At 42.8% G+C, this 24,741-nt stretch overlaps 1 protein-coding gene across 1 annotated transcript in view; it reads left to right on the forward strand.

Annotated features, from left to right (window-relative positions):
* The window catches only part of CORO6 (coronin 6), a 71,116-nt gene that overhangs the window by 16,628 nt on the left and 29,747 nt on the right, over window positions 1-24,741 (forward strand). Inside the window, exon 2 of the mRNA XM_075263771.1 lies at window positions 12,883-13,090. Within this exon, the coding sequence (XP_075119872.1) occupies window positions 12,893-13,090 (198 nt within the window). The 5' untranslated portion in view covers window positions 12,883-12,892. The remainder of the gene's footprint in view (window positions 1-12,882; window positions 13,091-24,741) is intronic.

Raw genomic sequence — 24,741 nt, forward strand, 5'->3', positions numbered from 1 at the left:
GCCTCAGCAGTCACAGGAAAAGACCCGAAACATCACTTGCATATGTGCTGGTGACGTCTCAGGTCTGTGACCACTGAGGCCACTGATCTACTGGTTGGGGGAGGAATTTGGGTTTCAGGCCCACTCCACATGTAATAGTGCCCCCTCCATTAGGTATAGCAATCACCTTCAACATAATGTTACCTGGGGGGAGCACTATTACTGTGATAGTGTATTAATAGCTCCCCCCCCCAAAGGTAATAGCTCCCCCTCCAGCAACACACTCCAGCTCCCCCCCCCCCCCCACACACAGGTTATAGTCCCTCCACACAATGCTGTCACCTGTGGGGGGCGCTATTACTGTAATAGTAAGCTAACTGCACCCCCCCCCCAGGTAATAATTCTCCCCTCCCCCACATGCCATATTCTCCTGCCCTGTATAGGTATACTGTACTTACAGAGCAGTGATGGGTGGGCGGGGCCTCCTCCTGTACAGCCTGTGCGCAGCTCCTATTTTCTTCCCACTGGTTACATAGAATAGCTATGAAGGTTCCTGCGGTGTCTCCTCCTCCTGCACAGCCCGTGCGAATTTTCTATTTTCCTCCTGGAACCTCGTCCCCCTATTCTATGGTAAGAATGGCAAGAAAATAGAAGCTGTGCAGAGTCTGTGCAGGAGGGGGCGCTGCTCACCTCATCACTGCTCTGTATGTACAGGTTATAAGATGGCAGAACAGGGGCCTGAAGCAGTGTCCTGTAGATGCCGATGCAGTTGAAATTTTGGTATGCTCTAACAGTGGGCCCTACAAAGTCAGTGGGCCCAGGGTCCCTACCCCTCCCCCCTCCCAGTTATGCCTCTGGCTATAAAGCAATATAAGTAGTACTCTATCCCTTGCAGCTCCCCTGCTGATGCTTCTCTGCCTGTCATCTTGCTACCCATTATGTATAGTGTATGAACAGGGTCAGTATATAGCAATAGTTTGCTTTTTGTAGTCCTTTTTTCTCTGCTTTGATAGGGCAGCTTTAAAGGGGCTCTATTATTGGGAAAAGTCATTTATAGATAAGCACATCCTTGCACAGCAGGGCCGGCGTCAGCACACGGCATAGTTGGGCAAGTGTCGGGGCCCCAGAGCCTCTGGGGGCCCCCCAGCACTTGCCTGCCCCAGCACACAGCACTGTGCTGATGCCTGGCTGCCGTCAGCACACCAGCCCCTCCCCAGCGCAGACTTACTCATCGCTTTGGAGCGTGTTCGCCGGCCGGCTGCATAGGTGACGCTGCGCGCCTGCGTGACGACATGACATAACTCGCTTCGTCCGGCCGGCAGTGTCCCAACTCCCGCCTCCAAAAAACGAGAAAGACAGGACCGGGCTCCCCTCTGATGAGTATTCTTCAGGGGGGAGGGGGAGAGGGGGGGGGGTGTATGGAATTTTGCTCCACAAGGGGGCCCACTGAGGCTCTGTCGCCCAAGGGTCCATAAAAACCTGGAGCCGGCCCTGTTGCACAGCCTTTAGAAAGGCTATTCCACACTTACATTTTGTATGTAAATTGCCTCAGTAGGTTTTGAATAACTCTGTTTTTATGCATTTGGTAATTACAGTAGCTTCCACCGTACACTGGAAGTGCACTGACTACTCTATGTGTATGTACAGCAGAGATGAGTCATCAGCACAGCAGCCTCTGCTATACATACAAATAGGGCAGACTGTGCACAGAGACACTTCCGGTGTACGGTAGAAGCTAATTAGCATATGAGTAAAAATAGAGTTACTCAAAACCACGTGAGGCAATTTACATACTAAAGGTAGGTGTGATACAGCCTTTCTAAAGGTTATGCAAGGATGTGCTTATCTAAAAATTACTTTTCCCAATGATAGAGCCCCTTTAAAGCCCAGGTCCAAGCTCTATAGATATATGCGGTTAGGAAGGGGCATGTACCATATATACTCGAGTATAAGCCAACCCAAATATAAGCCGAGGCCCATCATTTTACCACAAAAAACTGGGAAAACTTACTGACTCGAGTATAAGCCGAGGGGGGCTTTTTCAGCACAAAAACTGTGCTGAAAAACTCGCCTTATACTCGCGTATATACGGTATACTGTTCTTGCATGGGGGTCCTCTTCTCTTTATTTCTCTGCTTTATGAATTTTGGAAATTGATTTGTAAGAATTATCCACATGTATGCAGAAATGAGATGACAACACTTATTTGAGCTGTCACTATAAATGATAAGCTGCATTCACACAATTTTGATGATGGGTGCAGTAGTGGATATTATGGATAGTGTATATATATATATATATATATATATATATATATATATATATATATATCAATGATTCTCAAGGTACCATCAAATTTTCCATTGCGCAGAGGATGCATTGTACGATTTATGTCTTCTGAAGTGTGCCTAGACAGTCATTTCATTGGCACCAAATACGGGTTTATTTAAGGTGAACAAATGGATAAGGAAGTGTCTGTCAGTATCAGCGTTGTAGGGCTGTGTCAGCGATCCATCACACTGCTCTCTCATTGATATACAGCATGACATCATATATTTTTTCACTATGGATCATTCACTCACTTGTTCTGGACCACTATGCAGTGGCGTAACTTGAGAAGGTACAGAGAGTGCAGTCGCACCAGGGCCCAGGAGCCTTAGGGGGCCCATAAGCACTGGCATCAGTATTCAGATTGCAGTGTCCATCTTGCCTATAAGCCATGGAGACCCACAGATTACCCTAACCACACTAAGGTTGGTTAAACTCCTTAGCACCATTACCATTACTATCAAGAATTCGCTGTAGGGATGAGGTAGGGGGCCCCGGACAAAAGATTGTACCAGGGCCCACAACCTTTAGTTTCGCCACTGCCACTATATAACATTACGTCATTGCGCTGACATTAAATGTTGATCATTTGGCACAATGTGATCTGTGACTACAGGCTGATCTAATGTGATGGTTTTCCCTGCAAGTAAGTAGCATGACAGTCACATTAATACTCATAACAAAACAGTAAAACTGGATATATAAGGTGATCTACACAAGGGGATACAGCGGAACCTAAACATAATACATGCATGACTTTAGAAAAAGGGTCTGCTTTAGAATCAGTACCAACCAGGTCTGTGGGCTGTGTCTGTTCCTTACTCATCTAAATGAAGTTCAGCTGCAGTACCTGACACAGCCCATGAACAAGGGTGGCACTGTTTCTGGAATAAAAGTAGCACCATTTTTTCTAATGTAATGCCTGTATTCAAAAGATGTCAATTTACAAGGATAATATTGGAAACGACAGTAGACTAAGAGTAGACAGCAGACAATTTATTAAAGGGGTTCTTCAAGACTTCAAATTGGCGACAGATCTATTATATAGGTCATTAGTATGAATTTTGGGGGGGGGGGGCTCTGACTCCCTGCACCCCCACCAATCAGCTGAACTCTGCACAATGTATAGAGCCAGAAGCAGACAGAGTTGAGTAGTGCCCATGCCACACTATTACAGCTCAGCTCCCATTGAAGTAAATGTCCAAGACTTCAGATTTATGTTCTGAGAACTGCTCATCAATATGAGATCCATGAAGGTCCGATGCCTGAAAACCCACCAATCTAAGGGCTAGTTCACACGTGGGCAAAGGGGCGGATTTTGACAGCGGATTTCGCTTCAAAATCCGCCTCTTTACAATGGTGGTCTATGCAGACCGCCAGGCTTCTTTTTTCCGCTAGCGGCGGGCTGCCGCTAGCGGAGAAAACAAGCGGCCTGCCCTATCTTCAGGCGGAAGTCGCGCGGGCTCAGCCGCGCGGCTTCCGCCCCCGGCAGCTCCTTCCTATGTCGGCTCATTCATTTGAGCCGACAGCGGAGGGGAAAGCCGCGACCGCGATGGTCGCGGCATGCGGGTTTTGACCAGAGAGAGACGCGGCTCGCCGCGTCTCTTTCGGTGTCAAAACCCGCGCGGGCAGTTCACGTGTGAACTAGCCCTTATACTGATGATCTATCCTAAGGTTAGGCCATCAATAGGAAGTCTTGGACAAATCCTCTAATTTCGAACCTTTGCAGAGAGAAATGACTCTAAGTCTTTACATTTCTAAATAAAAATGGGATTTTTTGTAATTTTTTAATTTCCAGTTGCAAAATACATGTATTTGCATATTCAGTAGAAGCAGTAGCAAAATGGTAGCAGAGGAGTAAATTGAAGATCGTCAGCTCCACTGCAATCTGTAATGGGGCCCCCTTTCTACTTTGCCATTTAGGAAAGTATTATATTTTCTGTGGCAGAGGAACTTTTGGGGCCCACTAGGGTCTATGGCCCCCTATAGCTATGCTCCTGATCAGTGGTAAATTGGTCACATGACTTCTATGAGATCTGAAATGCTATGGTAGTTGAATAATGGCGCTATTCTCATATCTTGCAGTATATGATGTTATATTTAGGTGTAGTCTTACTGAAAAAAAACCATTGTATGAGATCATGTTTACTTCCTTGTCATTTAGATTTATACAGTTTTTATTAATGGAGAAATGCAGTACAAAAACAATTCCTCCAAAAATGTTTTAATTTTCCTATGGCAGTGCACACTGCCGCCCCATTCACACAGGGTTCATTGTTGTGATCACATGTTTGCAATGGCTTAAATACTGCATGCATGTAACACTAGGGTAGATTTAAATAGTTGGACCCCTCCCATGAGAAGTGATGGGAATTCAGAAAAAAAATCAGAATGGGGTAGAATTGGAGAAAAATGCATTTGTGCGACTTTCTTATGAGCTTCCGTTTTTTGCGGCATTCACTCTGCAGCCAAAATGTGATGTCACCTCTATTCCAAGTTTCTGTACGATTCCGAGGATACCAAATTTGTATAGTTTTATTTACATTTTAACCCCTTAATAAAAATCTAAATTCAATCTTTCCCCAAAGTTTTAGATTTTTCTAAAAGTCACCATATTCTGACACCTGTAACTTTTTTATATTTCCATTTAGGGCAGTTGTATAAGACATCTCTTTTTGCGGTGCCAGATGTACTTTTTAGTTATCCCATTTTGGTGAATGTCTACTGCTTTGATCACTTTATAGAAGGTTAGGAGCCGTGGTAGGCGCACTTCAATTAGGAAGTGCATTGGTCTGCCTCATCTCAGATATTACAGCATAGTTATAGCTGCAGGGCCTGCGACCCCTTTTGTCCTTAGCTGCACAGTGTTGCTTTCCCGGCTGTGTCACTTTGCACTGCCTGACCCTGACTCCAATCCTTACATAATGGCTGGCCCTTACCCTAGGCAGGCCGCCCGGCGGTTTAGTATGGATGTCGAACACTCCGTAACTGACCGACTGGACGAACTGTCAAGACAGGTGCAGGGCATGGCTGGGTTAATTAACCAAGTCTCGCAGCGTCTGGAGGCTTTGCCTGATCCAGCATCAGCCGCTGCAGGTTCTTCTATTCAATCAACAGTTTTTCCCACATTGAATACCCGTCAGGATCCTAAAATGCTCTTGCCTGACCGTTTTGACGGTAAACCAGACAGATTCCAAACACTTCGGGAATCTTGCCGTTTATTTTTTCGTTTTAATTTCCTTTCTTCTGAAGCAGAGCAGGTGGCGCTGGTGGTGTCCCTTCTAAGAGGGTCACCACAAGACTGGGCCTTGGCTCTACCTGCTGGAGCTCCTGAATGGAATTCGTTAAAAAAGTTTTTTCATTCTTGCGAGACCTGTGCCAGATCTAAGGTGCCCCATGAACTTCCAGCGGGTCTTTTACATCCACTCCCGCTACCCAATCGACCCTAGTCACACATCTCCATGGATTTTATTACTGATCTCCCTTCCTCTAAAGGGAAATCGGTAATTTGGGTTGTAGTAGATCGTTTTTCTAAGATGTCCCACTTTATTGCCTTGAAAAAATTGCCTTCAGCTAAATTGTTGGCCTGGTTGTTTATCCGCCACATTTTACGTCTGCATGGTATTCCTTCAAATGTGGTGTCGGACAGGGGCGTACAGTTTGTGTCCAGGTTTTGGGAAGCTTTTTGTAACAGGTTGGGAGTCTCTCTTTCTTTCTCCTCAGCCTTCCACCCAGAGACTAACGGTCAAACAGAGAGATTGAATCAATCTTTGGAACAGTATTTGAGGTGCTTTGTGTCTGATTGCCAAGATAAATGGAGTGAATATTTGCCCATGGCTGAATTTGCACTAAATAATCATGTCAACTCCTCGACTCGGTCGTCTCCTTTCCACATTAACTATGGTTTTCACCCCAGATTCTCCTCAGGAACAGGCAATGAATTCGCCTTTTCCTCAGTAGAGGGCGTTGCTAAATCTCTCTGTACTGTATGGGCTGAAAGCCTGGCATCGCTGAGAAAAGCCCAGGCTAATCAAGTAAATTTCGCCAACAGAAAGCGCCGCCCTGGACCTGACTTTGTGGTGGGTGACAAGGTCTGGTTATCCACTAAAAATCTCCAACTTCGTGTTCCATCTACTAAGTTTGCCCCGCGTTTTATTGGTCCATATCCCATTTCTGAAATAATCAACCCTGTGTCATTCAAATTATCACTTCCTAGGTCCCTCCATATTCACCCAGTTTTTCATAAGTCCCTACTCAAAAAGTATGTTCCGGCAATGGTCACTCGTTCCCCACCCGAACCCGTGATCGTTCAGGGGGAACTAGAGTATGAGGTGGAACGGGTCATTGATTCACGCAGAGTGCGGAATTCCCTTCAGTTCCTCATACATTGGAAGGGGTATGGACCAGAGGAGCGTGTTTGGGTGGCAGCCAGAGACCTTCACGCTCCTAGATTGGTGGAGAAGTTTTTCCGTTCTTGCCCTACTAAGCCAGGGGGTCCTCTTGAGGGTCCGGAGGCCCCTCCTCAAAGGGGGGGTACTGTCAGGATACAGAGTCGCCGCGGTCTCCTTGCTGCACGGCATCTCCCTGGGAGACGTGTTAGGAGTTCTATTGGGTGTGCTTAGGTCATTAAGGGTTAATCTTTTCCTTGCCTTCAGTCTCCATGCCGTTAGCCATCAGGTGTGTTCTCTGCTGCTATTTAAACCCCACCCAGGCATGGATCCTCGCCAGCCATTCACTTTGTGGTTCCTGGTTCCTCTGCTCAGTCTGATTCCCTGTCTGTTTGTATTTGGTCTGTTTTCTTGGTTTATTTACCCGCTTGAATTTTTGACTATCCCTTGTCTTTTGATTTGGTACCTTTATTATATCTCCTGGCTCGACCTCTTGCTCGTCTGACCTCGCCTTCTCTTCTGTGTCTTGCTGGGACTTGTGGTCCTCCCTGGTTCCATGCTGTTTTAGTCTTTTGTTTTGCATTGCAGTACACTGTGCTTTCTGTTTAGGTGTGACCCCGTGACTCCAGTCCCTAGGACTTTCAGGGCCTCCTCTCCCCTTATCCTAGCCGCCGGATAGAAGGTTAGGAGCCGTGGTAGGCGCACTTCAATTAGGAAGTGCATTGGTCTGCCTCATCTCAGATATTACAGCATAGTTATAGCTGCAGGGCCTGCGACCCCTTTTGTCATTAGCTGCACAGTGTTGCTTTCCCAGCTGTGTCACTTTGCACTGCCTGACCCTGACTCCAATCCTTACAAATTGTGTACGTATTATAGGGAAAGGGGGGTGTATGCTATGGCTCTTGAACCTCAGGGGGTCGGAACACTAATGCATTGCAAAATATTGGCATTTAAATGAATGGTAGAGAAACCTGGGAGCCTTCAATAGGCATGACAATGAGACACTGGCCCCGAATCTCTCTCCAGGTGCCGGCAATCCCCGACAAAAGTGGTGCCTCTGTCAAAGGTGGTGTCGGGGGCCATAATACCCACAATCAAGGTGGGCACTGATCATGGGGATTAGCGTTGGGTCTCTGCTGTATAATACAGTAGAGACCCAGTGTCTGTGTCAGTCACTCACCTCCTGAGTGGCCACCATATATAAATACCTGTTAGAAAGGGGTCTTTCACCACCTCCATCAACTCCAACTCTTTGCGTCCTTCTTTAGGTTCTGTCCACTGCTTCTTCTTCTAAGCAATTACTCTTATTAGTTTCAGCACAATTATTCTCTCTGCAGTCAGGTGCGCGTTACAATTAGAGATGAGCGAACACTGTTCGAATCAGCCGATCCGAACAGCACGCACCCATAGAAATGAATGGAAGCACCTGTGACGCTGACTTTGCCGGCGGTTCGCTCATCTCTAGTTACAGTCTTTCTGCTCCAACCCAGGACCTCCCACTTGACAATAGAGAGGGGAATTGTACTAAAACTATCACAACTGACTGCTTGGGAACAGTTTGGACTAAAGAAAAAATTCCACCTTCACCAGAATCACTGGAGCGCCATCTATCCAAAGATGGAAAGTGTTTTGTCTTGCAGATTTGGAACCTACAGGATCTCAATTATTGCTGTGTATCCCGCTATAGTCACAGGTGATTTTTGCTGTATTTGGGTCCACTGCAGAATTCCCCTAAGTATATGACATTTGCCACCTATTGTGCCTATAAAAGTTTTCTACTCTCTTCCTTTGCTTATGTTTCTTTTTTTGTAAAACAGAAAAGTGTTTGACAAGGCTTTTGTGTGGATAAACTTTTTTCTCATGAAGATTTTATAATAATACTACAAGCTTTTAACATTTTTTTCTTTGATTTTATTGCAAACATTAGACAAATATTTTATGACATTTAACTTTATGTGAGAATAAGTGTATACCATTGTATGGTTTTTGGCAAGCACAAGGACTACTTAACCTAAGAATCTAGTATACCCTACAGTGTAACCTTGGTGAGCTGTATAAACACGTAACGCCATTTATCAAAATGTTAAAACAATCAGGCTTTAGGTTATGTGTAAAGGGGTTTCTATGAGTACAAGGGTCTTTTTGTTGATTTTGCTCAAACTTGAGCTGTCTCATGAACTAAAAATTGTATTTATTGGATCGTTGGTAGTGAAGGGGTTAATAAGAACAGATCTGAGTCGAGTACTTTAGGCTCCACTGCTGTATTGGTCCCAACAACTGATCCACTAGGCTGGCAGGAGCATATGGTAAAATACTGGGGTCCTACCCAGTGGGGTAACTAAAGTCTTATGGGTCATGGTGCAGTCTTTTGTCCAGGGCCCCCTACCTCATCCCTATAATAAATTCTTGATAGTGATGGTTAGGGGTGCTAAGAAGTTTAATCCACTTTAGGGTAAGTTCACTCAGAGTTTTTTTGGTCAGGGTTTTGGGAGCTGCTCAGGTCTTTTTTTCTGGGAGCTCCCGGAAAAAAAGAAGCGAGATGCCCATTCTTCAGTCCAAGTCTCCTCGCGATTTCGCCTAAAGACACACCCTCCTCCAGACTAGGCCCATTCATTGGGCCTAATCCAGAGCAGAGTGCGTGACTGGATGCTGGTGCAGTCACGGCTACCCGGTTTTTGGATTGGAACCTGAGTTGGCCTCTGCCTCAGGTTCTGATCCAAAAAACCCTGTGTGAACTTACCCTTAGTGTGGTTAGGATAATCTGTGGGTCTCCTTGGCTTATGGGCCAGATGGAAGCCTCAATCTCAATACTGATACCAGTGCTTATGGGCCCCCTAAGGCTCCTGGGCCCTGGTGCGACTTCACCGACTGCACCCCCTCAAGTTACACGCTGTGTCCTTCCATTCAGATAACCTAGGGCAGGTGTGCAGTCACTAACACTGACATGGACAGTCAGGCTTATACTTTCATATACACCCACACAAACTCCCACACACAATATTTTGACTGCTAACATAAGGAAAATTCCAAGAAGTGGTCTGAGAAGTGAAACATAGATGTTTCAAATCATAAGTCCTGCAAATGTTCCCAAAATGCATTCGCAATCTACAGACCTCCTAAGATCAAAATTAATACTGACCTTTGAAATCAAAATATATACAGACTCAAAAACCCTAAAATAATCCTAAATACAGACTTCAGGCTAAATACAGGGATTAGAATAAATGCAGACCCTATACAAGACCCCTATATACAGACACGCACCTTTATTGCTGCAGATTTTTTTCTGCAATGTGCAGCTGGGATTAGACAGATTCGCACCCACTTTGCAGGTACTGTAATACGCAGCTTTTTTTTGGGTGCCGATTTTGGTGCAGTTTTTTGAGCCTAAGCCAAGACTAGGTTGAACTACGCTCAAAAAGCTCAGGACAATAAGGCTGAGGCCCCATGTTGTGGAAATGCAGCTGTTTTTGTTGTGTTTTTTGAGCCAAAGCTAAGAATGGCTACAAGTGGAATGGGAGATATATAACGTACTTATACTTCTACCTTCTGCTCAATCCACTCCTGACTTTGACTCTAAAAACTGCAATAAAATAAGCTGCATTCAGCAATGTGGGGCCTTAGCCTAGAGGAGGTACTCTGGTGAATGTGTGTCATCTGCATTGCTGTCTTCTTGGCCTTGTCATGTTGCTAGGTTCTCTTCTGGCTGAGCTTTGTCTTCTGACAGAGCATATCTTATTATCCTCAAGCAACCTTTGGTTGACTCTATGATCATGAGCTGTCCAGGCTCAGATCCAGCAAAGCAGCTCTGGCCATACTTTTATACATTAGCCTTGCAGGATATTGTATGGATGATCAGATTGCCTAGTCTTCAAGTCCCTTAGTAAAATAAATCAAAGTAAAATAAAGATAAAATAACATTTTAAAAAAAAATAAATCAAAGTAAAATAAAAATAAAATAAAATTTTAAAAAATAAATAAAAGAATAATACAAAAATAGCATATTATCCCCAGTTTTCTAGATCACATGTAAGCAAACATAAACACATGAGTCTACCCCCCCCCCCCCCATCCCAAACTAGAAATATCTTGAACACTGTAACAGGAAAAGATCAAAATGGGTAAATCATTCAGTTTTTGTCTCTCCATTATTTTTTTTTTTTTAAGTGATCAAATTATCAGACAACCCCTAAAATGTTATAAATAAAAAGGACAAATTGCCCCCCCCCCCCAAAAAAAAAGACACCTTATATAGCTCTGTAGATAGAAATATTAAAACTTACAATTGTCTGAATATGGAAAATTGTTTTTTTTTTTTCAAACTTTTGGATTTTTGTAAAGGTATTAATGCTTAACAAAAACTACCGGTATATAGTTTTGGCATTGTACTGACCCTGAGAACATAGGTAACATGTCATTTCTGCTGTACAGCGTACATCGTAATAACAAAACCTATAAGAAAAAGGTGCAAATACGTTTTTGTTCAATTGCAGCCCATTCTGAATTTTTTTCAGCTTCCCGGTACATTGTACAGAATATTAAATGGAACCATTGTAAACACAATTTGTCCCGCAAACAATAAGCCCTCATAAGGCTCTGTCAATGGAGAATAAAAAAGTTATGGTGAATAAAAAATGAAAATGTAAAAACGAAAAATGGCTGCCGCTTTTAGCTCTATGGTGTGCCCTAATGACAGTGGGAGCCACATAAGACATTATTAATGGCATGTGGCTTGTGAGGGGGCCCTTTTACAAATTTTGCACTAGCTTTAGTATTTTAGCATTGCATTTAGCTTTTGCATGTTTCTTATTAGTCAGAAGCGACTTTTCCGAGGTAATGTAGCTAGTGGTAGCCATAGTAGTGCTGATGTGTTATAGCAGCAATTCACATTGAGACATGTACTCATGTAATCTTATGCTGAGTAGTTTTCCTAATATATATGAGTTTTATATAGCACAATTATTTTCACAATGATAGTCATGTGCTTTCACATGTCTTGGAGGTTCTCTAGGAGAACATTAAAGTACAAGACTTGCTGAAGCCCTACAATATTTTATGTTATATACTCAGTATCCAGATGCTGATCTCAGTGATTAAGGCTGCAGGATGCTTTGCATTGCTCGTTCATCTTTTCTGCAAGATTTCAGACAGGGGATACAAACCTAGTAAGTTATGGAATTTGCCCATACATAATGCTGTCATACATATAATGGTGAATTTAGCCTCTTTGCTGCCTGAGGCGAACTATCGAAAGATGCCCCCACCCCCCAAAAAAATGCCCACCCCGCTATGTTTGGTTGTGTGATAGGGCCCTCAATATTAGGATACGTCACCCCATTGGTAGATCAAAAAATCCTCTTGAGAGATGAGCGAACACTGTTCGGATCAGCCGATCCGAACAGCACGCACCCATAGAAATGAATGGAAGCACCTGTGACGCTGACTTGGCCGCATAACTTACTGAGGTTCGCTCATCTCTAATCCTCTTATGTGGCCTCCACATAGTATATACTATAACATCCCATTTTTTGGCCCCTACACAATATACAACCCCTTTTTTTGTCTCAGCACACAATACATGACCCCCTTTTTTTTTTTACCCAAAACACAACACGACTCCCCCTTTTTTTTTAACCTAAAACACAATATACGACCTCCTCTTTCTGGCCCCACATGGTATATGACCCCATGGTTCCCCACACTGAAAACTCCCTTTTTCTGGCCCACCACACAGTATTTGACTTCCTTTTTCTGCCCCCCACACAGTATATTACCTTTTTTTGTCCCCCACATGGCATATAACCCTGTCTCACAGTATATGACCCCCTTCTTATGCCACCCCCATAGTATATGACCCCTTTCATATTGTTCCTCCACAATATATGACCCCATTTTTGCCCTCAATACAGTATATGACCCCTTTTTATTGTCTACACACAGTATATGACAGTATATCCATATATGATGGATTAATGTTCAGTATACATTATCAGCATACTCTAATAGGACATATGGCAGGGGTTGGGGTTTTTTTTGGCTTATGAGTCAGCTCTACCCTTTGGTTGGATGTAACATAACACATATCAATAGTAATATATATTTATATTGTGACTAATACAGGCAGAATATGTTACCATGTAAAAGTATAAGGGATAATTCCTTACCTCTCTTTCCCTTGATTTTACAGCATTTCCACAATGAGCCGCAGAGTGGTGCGCCAGAGCAAATTCAGGCACATTTTTGGCCAGCCTGTAAAGGCAGATCAAATGTATGAAGATATCCGGGTATCTAAGTTAACATGGGACAGCTCTTTCTGTGCTGTAAATGCAAAATTCTTGGCCATCATTGTGGAGTCCAGTGGTGGAGGGGCCTTTATAGTGTTACCACTAGCTAAGGTAAGTTACATTATAAGAACTCAATACATTATTATAACAATGCAAGCAAAAAAAAACAAAAAACCCTATAATTATTAGCGATGCATTTATGGCTGGTTTTATTAAAAAATTATATATGCAATTACTGTATTTTATGCTATAATAAGAGGGGTTGTACTGGATTAGATTATGTGTTTATTTCACGCTAGTCCATGAATACACAGCTCTGTTAAAGAGAATGAGGCTGAGCTGCAGTACCACACACAACCTCTGATCCAGTGTGGCACTGTTTTACAAATCAAGGCATGTTTCTTTAATCCTGTACAACCCCTATAATAGTTATCATGTTATTATATGTGGTGCTAGAAATGGCTGATAAAGCTTTATTTTCTTCACAGCAAGTAAAACAGACTAATGTTGCTTCTTAGCACCATATTCATGTACTATATATATTTATGTTACAATATAATTATACAGATGAGCTATGTGGATCAATATTGATTGGCAATTGTATATATGTGCAATAGTTCATACAAATGTATAAAGTACGTGTATAAGGTTGCTTACGCTAGGTTCACACCTGTGATCAGGGTCTTCGGCCGTGAGTGGCTATGAGCGTTTTATGCTCTCTGCCGCGAAACCGTATTTTTTAATCCGGACACAGAGTACTGCATGTCCGACTCTGTGTCCGGATTAAAAAACCCGGTTTCGCGGCGGAGAGCCGCTTTGAGACATGTACTCATGTCTCACGGCCGGACAGCTTTCTCACCCATTCAAATGAATGGGTGAGAGAGACTCCTGCAGGTTTCCGTCTCCTGCTCTGTTTTATGCAGGAAATGGAAACCTGCAGTACGGAGAGGAGAACGCAGATGTGAACGAGCCCTTAGAAGTCAGTTCTGTATCTTACTTTCCACCTGTCATGGATTTTGGGTGCTGTCTTGTTGTTCTGTGCAATGAGAGACATGTCCCAGTCTCAACTCCATCTGCATCTTCCAGACTGTCCGTTCCCTGCATCACCGTTCAGTCTCTGTACCTGTTGCCAGTGGCCTGGAAGCAAATAGGGGCGATGTAGTGACATCACTACATTGTGGCCGCTATTCCAGGCTACGAACAGGTGTGAACTCTGTGGGGGCCACAAAGTGGATATACTACTGTATGAAGGCCATAAGGGGGGCAATCTGCTGTGTGGGGGCCACAAAAGAGCCAATCTACAGTGTGGGAGCCACAAGGGGATCATTACTGTATACTGTGTGGGGCCACTGGGAGGATGTTGTATTGTGTAGCACCACAAAGGAGCATTTTATTGTGCTGAGGGCGACAGGGGGGTATGGTGCTGTATGTAGGCATTTAAGGGGCTGGGTGAGAATGGACAGGAACAAAGAGACAAGGGTGGGGTTAGTAAAGTAAATGGCATATCATACATAAATTTGATGTGTGTGTTGTGTGTATGTATGTGTATGTATATATTGTAAGCTGATGGCTGGTCAGGTATTGGAGGGGGTGTACATCTCACTCAGACTACTCAGGTGGCTGAGATGAGAAAACTCCAGGAATGCAGACGCCAATCTCGTTAACAGCACAGCCTGGGGCATTACTATCAGGAGGGGCGGCATATAATAATGGTGTGGAGCATGACGGAAAGCACGCAGACCAGCGCCCCTCCATGCCGCCGCCCCCCCCCCCCGATAGTGCTGTCGCCTCATGTCCCCTCGTTAGAGATGCGACCCTGTATACACACACTATCCATACAGCAACCTATATGGCCATGTAACCTGCACCATTCTTCTGTTTAACCCAAAACAACTAAGATGTCAATAATCAATATTTTTCTATATTGCATATAAGGGGAACTTTATTCACTAAAATGCATAAAAATGTAATTATGGTGTACTAGGTAAAGATTGTTGGTATTTAATGGATTGGATGTCCATTTGGCCATTTAGACAATGTCATCAGTAGAGAACACAGCAGGGTCTGGCCCCGGGCCAATAATGTCCAATATTATCAAGGACGTAGATGGCTTTCAGTTCTCCCTGAGCTTTGTGTGACATATGTATTAACCTTCTCCTAGGACACACTATCAGAAGTGTTAGCCTCACTATTGCTGCTCCTTCCATATATCAGGTTCACCTTCAAAGGCTACATTGCACGGAAGTCATTTCAACTTGGAACTTGAACTATTTATAGAGAGTGTACTTGAGAAGATCATAATGTCATAATGTAAAGCTGACGTTTGGGTTAGTGTTGCTGTAGGTCCCCATACAGCATGGCAAACTGGATACCCTGCCAGTTACTGGACCTCCTGCTGTGTTTGAGAGGCAGCGCACTTAGTGCTAAACCAAATAATAAAAATACCCGGCCTTACAATACACGTACAATATGTGTCTGTATACATTCACTTCCTGGCATCAGGTGAACAATTGTATGTCACATACAAACTAGTGCTGATATATAAGAATTCAATTACCCTATGTAAAATTGTGGAGTGTGAAAAGAGCCCAAAAACAGAAATGCGGACAAAGAGAAAACAGCAATGCTTCTTACAGGCGTAGTCTAATAGGGCAATTCCCAGGATCCAGGTAGCCTGCTCACTGACCTTACTGGTCTGCTGACGCCGAGCCTTTTGGTAAATTGTTCTATTAGTGTCTATGGTAGGTCTTAACATAAACAGTGAGCCACAGGCTTGTTGTATATGATGGGATATTCTGTACTGAAAAATCTTAATAGAAGTCAAAGTCAAATAATGATTCTAAAAATTATGTATTTTTGGTACTAGAGACAGATTATTTTATGTAGGTGGTTAAAACTATATTCCCATCTGGACATTTATGACTATATCCATAGGATATGCCATAAATGCCTGATATATGAGGGTCAGATCTGAGACCTGAATCTGTCTCGAAAGTGGCGCCCCATTTGTGGCTACATGTGGCCCCCCCTGAAGACTCCAACCGACCGCGCCCTCCCCCGCATTCCTGCACACAGTATGATGCCCCATAGTGGCCCTTGCACACAGTATTATGCCCCATTGTTGACATCCATGAACAATTACATAGGCCTGTGAAATTGAAATTTTTGAAAAATACAAGAGAAGTTTTTGCTGTTTTTTTATGTTATTTGGTGTGTTGGTTTTGAAAATGACAAAAGAGTATAATAATCGGAGACTTACGAGAGAATGCAAACATAAAAAACAATGTTAATTACCTCTACTGAGCTCTGACGTACTCCCTGCTGATGTCGGCCATCTTTAATGATGGAAAAGACGTCACTTGAGCCAGGGCTTGCGTCGTGTTGTATAAGGACGCAAGCCCCGGCCCACATGATGTCACCAAGTAGGCCTGCAGCCTTCCGGAGCCAGGAGCGGTAAGTAACAGCATTTTTTTATGTTCCCTCACCTCTCCTAGCCCTCCGATCATTATAGTCAGGGGTCATTTTCGAAACCAGCACACCATATAACAGCAATAAAAAACAGCAAAAACTTCTCTTGTAGTTTTTAAAAACTTCAATTTCACAGGCCTGTGTAATTCTTCGTGAAGAGACTTCCCCCTCTCCCCCGAGTATAATGATAGTGTTTGTGGGGTTCGTGGGCCTGCGGCGTCACTTACCAATCCCGGCTCCTACTCATAGCAGCCTCCGCCGTGAACAGGAGCAAGGATCGGTAAGTAAATAGGGCCTGTTACCTGCTGGAGTTACTCCAGCAGATAACAGCCTATTAAAGCAAAAATAAATAAATCCGTAGTGGTAGTGGCGGCCGCTGGGCCACCTAATGTCCTGGGCCCTGTGGCAGCCACTACCGCTGCAACCCTGGTAGTTATGCCCCTGTGTTGAATAACAGCTAAAACTCGAGGAAAGCCCGGGGGTCTCACTTATAGTTCAGGCACCTGATGTGTCTATCTCCAATTTCTTCCTCCCCTGGGAGACAGCTGACAGTTTTCTACAAGTGAGGCCGGTTCGGAGCCGGCTGGCACACTCCTGCACTCCGCCGGCGCTGACACAGGACCTGCAGCCAGAGCTTTGCCGGCACAAGCAGCCACATTCAGCTGCCTCCGTTGTGTCCCTGCCTCCCTCCGATGCCGGCACTGATTTGGGGAGTGATTCCTCTCTCCATGGGAAACTCAATAGTATTCATCTAGGCGTAATGTACGTTAGCAGTAGAAAAAAAAGCTGAAAAATAAGAGTATTTTTTTTTTATAAAGTATCAAAAAAAATAGACAACAAACATATCTTTAATATCACACATATTTAATACGGTTTGTTAAATAAATGTCACAACATATTCACGGCATTAGTTGACAGACCTGTCCAACATATATGCTAAAAACAGATGCCAACAGCTGCGAGAGTTCAATCTGTTGCTGTCTATTTTTTTTTTTTTTTGATGGACAGAATAACACAGTCTACCATGCTTTCATATAAAACAGATGTCCTTACATTTTTTTTTTTTGACAGACATCCAAACACATGTTGCCATCCATTGCAAGCGTTGTTAGTATATGTGAAATGCATGATGGAAATATAATGTGAACTCACCCCAATTTATTTTCTTGCTTTTAAACCATGATAAACATTAATACATACTGTATAAAAGGCCTATTTCTTTCAATGGAAGATCTGTGGGGGTCCAACACCCAGGATCCCCCATAGATTAGGATTTTTTTAGTGGCAGACCATGTCTTGTCACCTTATTACAGCTCAGTCCCATTCATGTGAATTGGTTGAGATGTGATACCAAGCATAACAGCTGCACAAATGTAGGGTGCTGTGCTTGTGGAGTACTGAAGGGTGTGAGACCCCTGCTGATCTTTAACCACTTCTGGACCGCCCACTGGGTTTTTCCATCCGGATAGTGTCTTCCTTGTTCTGCAAGGATGTACCGGTAATGGGAAACTGGCTGTAACTACAGCTGGAACTGCCATAGAGAAGGCAGAGAAGGTTTATTACCGCCCCTGTCTTCCCGATCACCACGCAATGATTTCTGTATACACAGCTATGGTAGCCGCCATGATGTGGCTGCCTTGTAATCTGGCGGTCGTATGATCCACCGGGATCAGAGTCTGTAAGAGTTGCTGGGTCCTAGAGGACTCAGATCAGCTCTATAGTTAAGAGTTATGGGCAGGAGGTTGTATTCCTCCTATAACTGGGGCTACATCTACCAGCCCCAGTTACAGGGGAAATCAGCCTCCCCTATCAAAAAAACAAACAAACAGTGATCAGATGTCACCAAAGGTCTATTAAGACCTTATGGGGGCACAATGTAAGAAAATAAATATATTTATAAAATAATTAAGAAAATAAATAAAATAATACGTCAATAAAACTCCCTTATTACAGGTTCTAGCCCCAGCTTTGAAGATACCATATAAAATAATAATTACCATAACTGAGAGGAAAAACTATTTATTTTTTGCAAAACAGAATATTGAGCTATTAAATAAAAAAAATGAAAAGTGAAAAACAGGCCCGTTTTCCCTCCTCTTTTTGTTTATATTTCCCCGGATATAAAAAAAAATTAAAACACATGCAAAAATAAAAACAACATAAAAATAAAGCCCTACGTATCACCAAAAAAAGGTGCAGAAATTAGTTGAATAACCCAAATGATAAAAATGTTACAGTCCTCAAACTGCACATACAAAAAACCTGAAAATGCCACAAAGTGGCATCTTCTGCATTTGTTTACATGGGAAGCTTCCTGTTCTGTTTTCCTACAACTTCCATGATGCCTTGCTCTTCACTTAGATCTGACTCTCCTTCTCTCACCCCCTCTGTCTTTCCCTAGCTAGCCCGTCCCCTCCTAGCCCTTCCTAACTAACTCACCCCCCCCCACCCAGTGCCGCACCTCCTATGAGGCGACCTGAAGCGACCGCTTCAGGCGGCGCTATGTCAGGGCCCCAGGGAGGGCGGCATTTTTCCTCCTAAGCCAGTCCAGGACAAGCTGTCCTGGACTGGCTTAGCACCGAGCGGTGGATTGGGGAGGCCACTGGAGCAGCGCTGCTCCAGCGGCTTCCTCTCACGCTAAGGCAGAGAGCAGGTCCTCTCCGTGCCTGCTCTCTGCCTGCGAACACCGCTAAGCCCCGCCCCCTTCGTGGCACCACTCACCCTCCGCTCCGCCCCCTGCTCCCGGGGAGGGGGGTGGCTTTCTGTCGTACGCCTTGGGCGGCAAAAAGGGCAGGTTCACCCCTGCCCCCACCCCCATTATACTTACCTGTCTTCGAGGCAGGACCTTCTGGGCATGGGACTTCACTTGTTCTGGGTGGCTGGCACGTCCTTGATGTCTGCTGGCCGCCCATACTTGCGCAATAAAGTGATGTCTCGTGCCCAGAAGATCCGGACAGGAGGCCATGTCACTTTTTGTTCAAGTTTATAACATGTCTAAAAAGTGTCTTAAGCATGCTACACAAATTTTTGGTTTAAAATAGGCCAGAATTCTGCTTAATAAAACCCCCTCCCCTCCCCAGAGTCTTCCTAGTAGCAGTAAGAAGCATATGATCAAATATACTTTGCTTTCACTGGATTCAGTGTCAGAAAATATCCAGACATCGAAGAACTTTCATTACAGAGCAGATCTTACTGATATCTATAGACAGAGCTCGGCTTTATAAGGCCACTCTTGCAGAATAAGAGATAATGATCTTTTTCTCCATTTTACATTAGATTTCACCTTGTGGCCTGGAATTGGAAAGTAATAATACCGGACCTCATTACGTTCCATGTTGGGCCCATTTATTTTTCATTGTTTTCTCAGATACTTCCAAGAAGCATAAACCGAAAATCTAAGCTTGTTGTATAATAACATAGGGCTTTATGGGATAAAAGCTCTGGCAGTATTTGTGTGCAGAAGATTTTATGTAGATACAAGATAATGTTTCCTTGCTGACTAATGACATTCTGTATTCAGGATAAGGGCCATATTGTGTGTGCTATTACATGTGAATATACTGTACTCATGTTTACTATATATATTATATATAGTTACATTTACATACCAGCCTTTCCTTAAAAAATTGTTGATTCTCTATGAAAACAATCTACCATCCTGCCAATTCCCCTCTGCAGCCTTTGTTTTAGGCATTAACCCCTCCTTGGTTCAGCCAGTTTTCAATTTTTGTTTTGTCTTCCCACCTTCCAAAAGCCATAAGTTCTTAATTTTTCTATTCACAGAACCATATGAGGGTTTAGTTTTTGCAGGACAAGCTATACTTAAAGAGGACCTTTCATCAGATTGGGCTCAGGCAGTTCCATATACTGCTGGAAAGCTGACAGTGCACTGAATTCAGCACACTATCGGCTTTCCCAATCTGTGCCCCGGGTAAAGCGCTATCGGTCCCGGTACCATAGTGCTTTACAGTCAGAAGGGCGTTTCTGACAGCTAGCCAGGGTCGCCCTTCTGCCCAGCAGCGCCTATCGCGCTGCACAGTGTGAGCGGGGAAGAACGCCCTCTGCCCTCCTGATAATACTCGTCTATGGACGAGCACAGTGAGCAGAGGGAGGGGGCGTTCCTCCCCGCTCACACTGTGCAGCGTGATAGGCGCTGCTGGGCAGAAGGACGTTCCTGACAGAGTGTCAGAAACGCCCTTCTGACTGTAAAGCGCTACGGTACCGGGACCGATAGCGATTTACCTAGAGCATAGATCGGGAAAGCCGATAGTGCGCTGAATTCAGCGCACTGTCGGCTTTCCAGCAGTATATGGAACTGCCTGTGCCCAATCTGATGAAAGGTCCTCTTTAGTAGTGGTACCATTTAATATTCCGTACGATGTTCTGGAAAGCTAGACAAAAAAATCAGAATAGGGTGGAATTGGAGAAACTTTTATGGCATTTACAATGCAGCCAAATTGAGATGTCTCCTATATTCAATGGGTTGGTACGATTCCAGGGATACCTAATTTATATAGTTTTTTTAATGTTTTAACCCCTTAAAAAATCCAAAACTTTACAAAAAAAAAATTTCTTAGACTCTTCCATATTCTAACACCTGTAACTTCTTTATATTTTCATGCATGGGGATGCATAAGGCGTCTTTTTTTGTGGGGCCAGGTGTACTTTTTATTTAGAAAGCAAGGGTGTAGGGAAGGGAAACTACAGCCCACTTACTTGAACTATGTTCAGACGAATAAGTATTGGTAGTTGATAATCCTTAAATCCCGGGACGGAGGTTGCACTCGGATACTGCCCATCGGCTGTGGGGAAAATCCATACAAAACGAAACAAAGAATCCAGCTCCACTCCTTGTGTCCCTTCTGTTTCTTTAAAACATAACTTTTATTTTTTTCTTTGCATAAAAGTCCAAATTATGTTACAGGCATGATGGATCATATTGTATTTCCAATAGTTCAGGAAAAAAGAAAAGCCATCTAACGCGTTTCGAGGACCGTGGTCCCCTTAGTCATAGCATGACTTCACCCACCTCGAAAAGGTTATAAATACCTTTTCCATAATTATAGACACCTGTAGATTCCGGAAATGGCAACTCGTAGGAGAAAAAGTTAACCCCTGCATATACCGGAAACACAGGATTTAAAACAACAAAGTAAAATAAAAAACACAAACTCCAATCCAAACTGAACATGGTGCATACATTATATTTCATTTCGGAATAATACTCTAATGAATAAAAAATATGCTTGAATTCGAAAATACATTTTGAAGAAATACAAATACATAACAGATCTCTTATCATCAGTAGCATGAAAAAACCGCCAGAGAATCTCAACAAGCTATGTAAATTCCAAAGTGATGATTAGGACTAGTGCTAGCCCATCAAAGGATGGAAATATCAACCTGGTATATGCACTTAACCTATTATAAAGGTTATCACCCGAAGTATTTCTACATATGCCCAAAATATGGATAACTCCTAATCTACCGAAAGAAGTAATTGAAAACCTATTTACCGCCATTCCCTATGAGTACAAGGCTCTAAAAAGTACTTACATGCAACGATTGTTTGACTCTCCACAACCCAGTCAATGCCGCTACACGCATGAGTGAATCATCTTTCAAAAAGTACGGAGGCCGAAAAGGGACATTTCCATACACCTGTCCTCTTCTATTCGTATTCTGCAAGGAAGACATTATCCATATCTATACTTTGCGAACTGGTGCATGGAAGAAGCCCGTCCTCTCACCCTTACAGTGCTCTCAAAACCTATGGATGTAAGGTAAGTAAAGAAAATATTTTGTATGCATAACTTATCTTATTGGCAATGCCCAATGACAAAGGCCACATCAATTCATGTCCAGCCAAAGAATGTTATAATTGATGTGCGTGGAATCATAACAATATCCCCGAATATATATGGCTTTCAAATATATTTAATTTATCTTCAAGTATTTAAAGGTGGTATCACGATAAAGATATCCAATAAAAGGACCTAATAAATATACGCTAGATCATTCCTGCGATTTAATCCAGTGGGATGTCTAGCTCCCAACTTCAAAATCCAAAAAGCCTCCCGTAATTTGACTTTGCGGTCCAAATTACCTCCCCGCAAGGGTTTTTCCACCTTTTCTATGATTTTAAAGTAAAAGGAAGATAAATCACCCCCATGTTCTCCAATAAAATGCTTGGAGACCCCTGTGGTTTTGGATGCGCTGGCATTTCGAATACTTTGCAAGTGCTCCGAGATTCTAATTTTTACTTGTCTTGATGTACATCCAATATAATTAAGTTTACAAACTCCACACGTAATCATATATATTACATGATCTGATAAGCAATTACAGAAACTTTTGATGTTAAATTTTTGTGTTTCATCCGCATTTGCAAAGTTGGTACTTTTCCTAGCAAATTTGCAGACCTGACATCTACTGAGCCCACATTTAAAAAATCCGTTAACATGTAGCCACGTCTCACTTTTCTTATTATCCATGGCAACATACATGCTAGGTGACAAAAGGTTACCTATAGTCTGTCCTCGTCTAGCAACAAAATTACAACCCTCCGACATTATAGTATGTAATTTGTCATCCTGACTCAACAGAGGCAAATTATTGCGTATTATTTTAACTATCTCATTGTAATTGTCACTGTATTTTGTTGAAAAATAAATACCTTTTTTATCCACATGTTTCTTTTCATACAATAGAGTGTTCCTATCTTTACGCGCAATAATATCTTTGCCCCTATTTATCATCCATAAGGGATAGCCTCTTTGCCTGAGTCTGGTTTGAACCTCCCTAGCTTGTTTCTCATAAGTCCCATTGTCTGAACACAATCTCTTAATTCTGGTAAATTCACCTAATGGCAAAGATTTTACCGTGTGTCTCGGATGAGAACTGTCGGCGTGTAGCAAAGTATTTCCCGACAGTTCTTTACGATATGCACTGACTAAGACTGTGCCATTTACATCGTCTCCTGTAAGAGTAACGTCCAGAAAATTTATGCTCTTAGGTTCCATGTGATGTGTGAATTTCAGATTAAATGGGTTGTTATTCAAAAATTTTATGAATTCCGGTATGTTTTCCGGTATGTTGTACTTTTTATTTATATGAATTTGAGGAACGTCTGTTGCTTTGATCACTTTTTATTAAAATTTTTATGGGAAACAAAATAGCAAAAAAACCTGGCCGTTCGGCTTCTTTGATTTTTTTTCACTATTACGATACATTCCAAAATATTGGCACTTGTTTTACAGGTTGCATAGAGCACACACTAGCGTTCGTGCACTCCCAGATTCCACTTAAAATCGACAGAGAGATTTCATACTGAAATTTTGGTCCCATTTTTTGTGATTTTTGTAAAATTTCTATATCATTATCTTATCTAGATTTTCAAAACTTTCTAAGATCTTGCAGTTTTCACTCTGACCACTAATAGTGTGACACTTCCTATTCCGTAGCTGATTTCTTTGCAGCAGTCACCCCTTTATTATCAGTACACTCAGGATGACAGTGACTGATATTATCTGTATATAAATAACACCGTTCACAAGAAATGATGGACACAGCTTATCTATTTCCCCCTCCCTGCACAGTGACCACTACACAGGTCTAAAAAACGTAGACATAGACCTCAATGATGATATCCAGACTATTCTATCTATGGGTCATGTGTATGTTGTAAAACATACCTTTAAATGCTGTTAATGGCTCAGATAATATGGTTGCTCCCGATATTATGTACAGAAAACAGAACAAATAATATCTAGAATCAGAAGGTAAAAACATATTAGAAAAATGTTTTACAATTGGGGTTTATTCAGTAAAAAGACATATTGGTGATCCATTCCCTTTAAAAAGGTTGTCACATTGAACAGTTCATTTAGTAGACAGCATGTTATGCAGCAGGAGTAGCAGAGCAGATTGATATATGATGTTAATAGAAAATGTTCAGTATAATCATTTTTCTATTTTATTCCTTGGCTTAGGAGTCCAGTGGGTGGTCCTACTACATGAATCGCAGCTATCCCTTATACTGGGAAGGTTGTTAAGCACTACATAGAACTAAAATATAAAAAAATGCCAGGGATATAACATACAAAACTACAAGTGATACTGAACTTTTCCAACAAGACTATGTATCAGTTTGCTCAGCATCTCCTGCTCTATAACAGGCTGCCTGAAGATTGGACTGAGCTTTCAACATGACCGGTTCAGATTTATGGGGGTCTTCCAGGATGATGATATTGATGCAGTATCCTTAGCACAAGCGCTGCAGCCTCCTCACTGAA

Source organism: Leptodactylus fuscus, chromosome 2 (assembly GCF_031893055.1).
Source record: "Leptodactylus fuscus isolate aLepFus1 chromosome 2, aLepFus1.hap2, whole genome shotgun sequence".
NCBI classification, from domain to species: Eukaryota; Metazoa; Chordata; class Amphibia; order Anura; family Leptodactylidae; genus Leptodactylus; species Leptodactylus fuscus.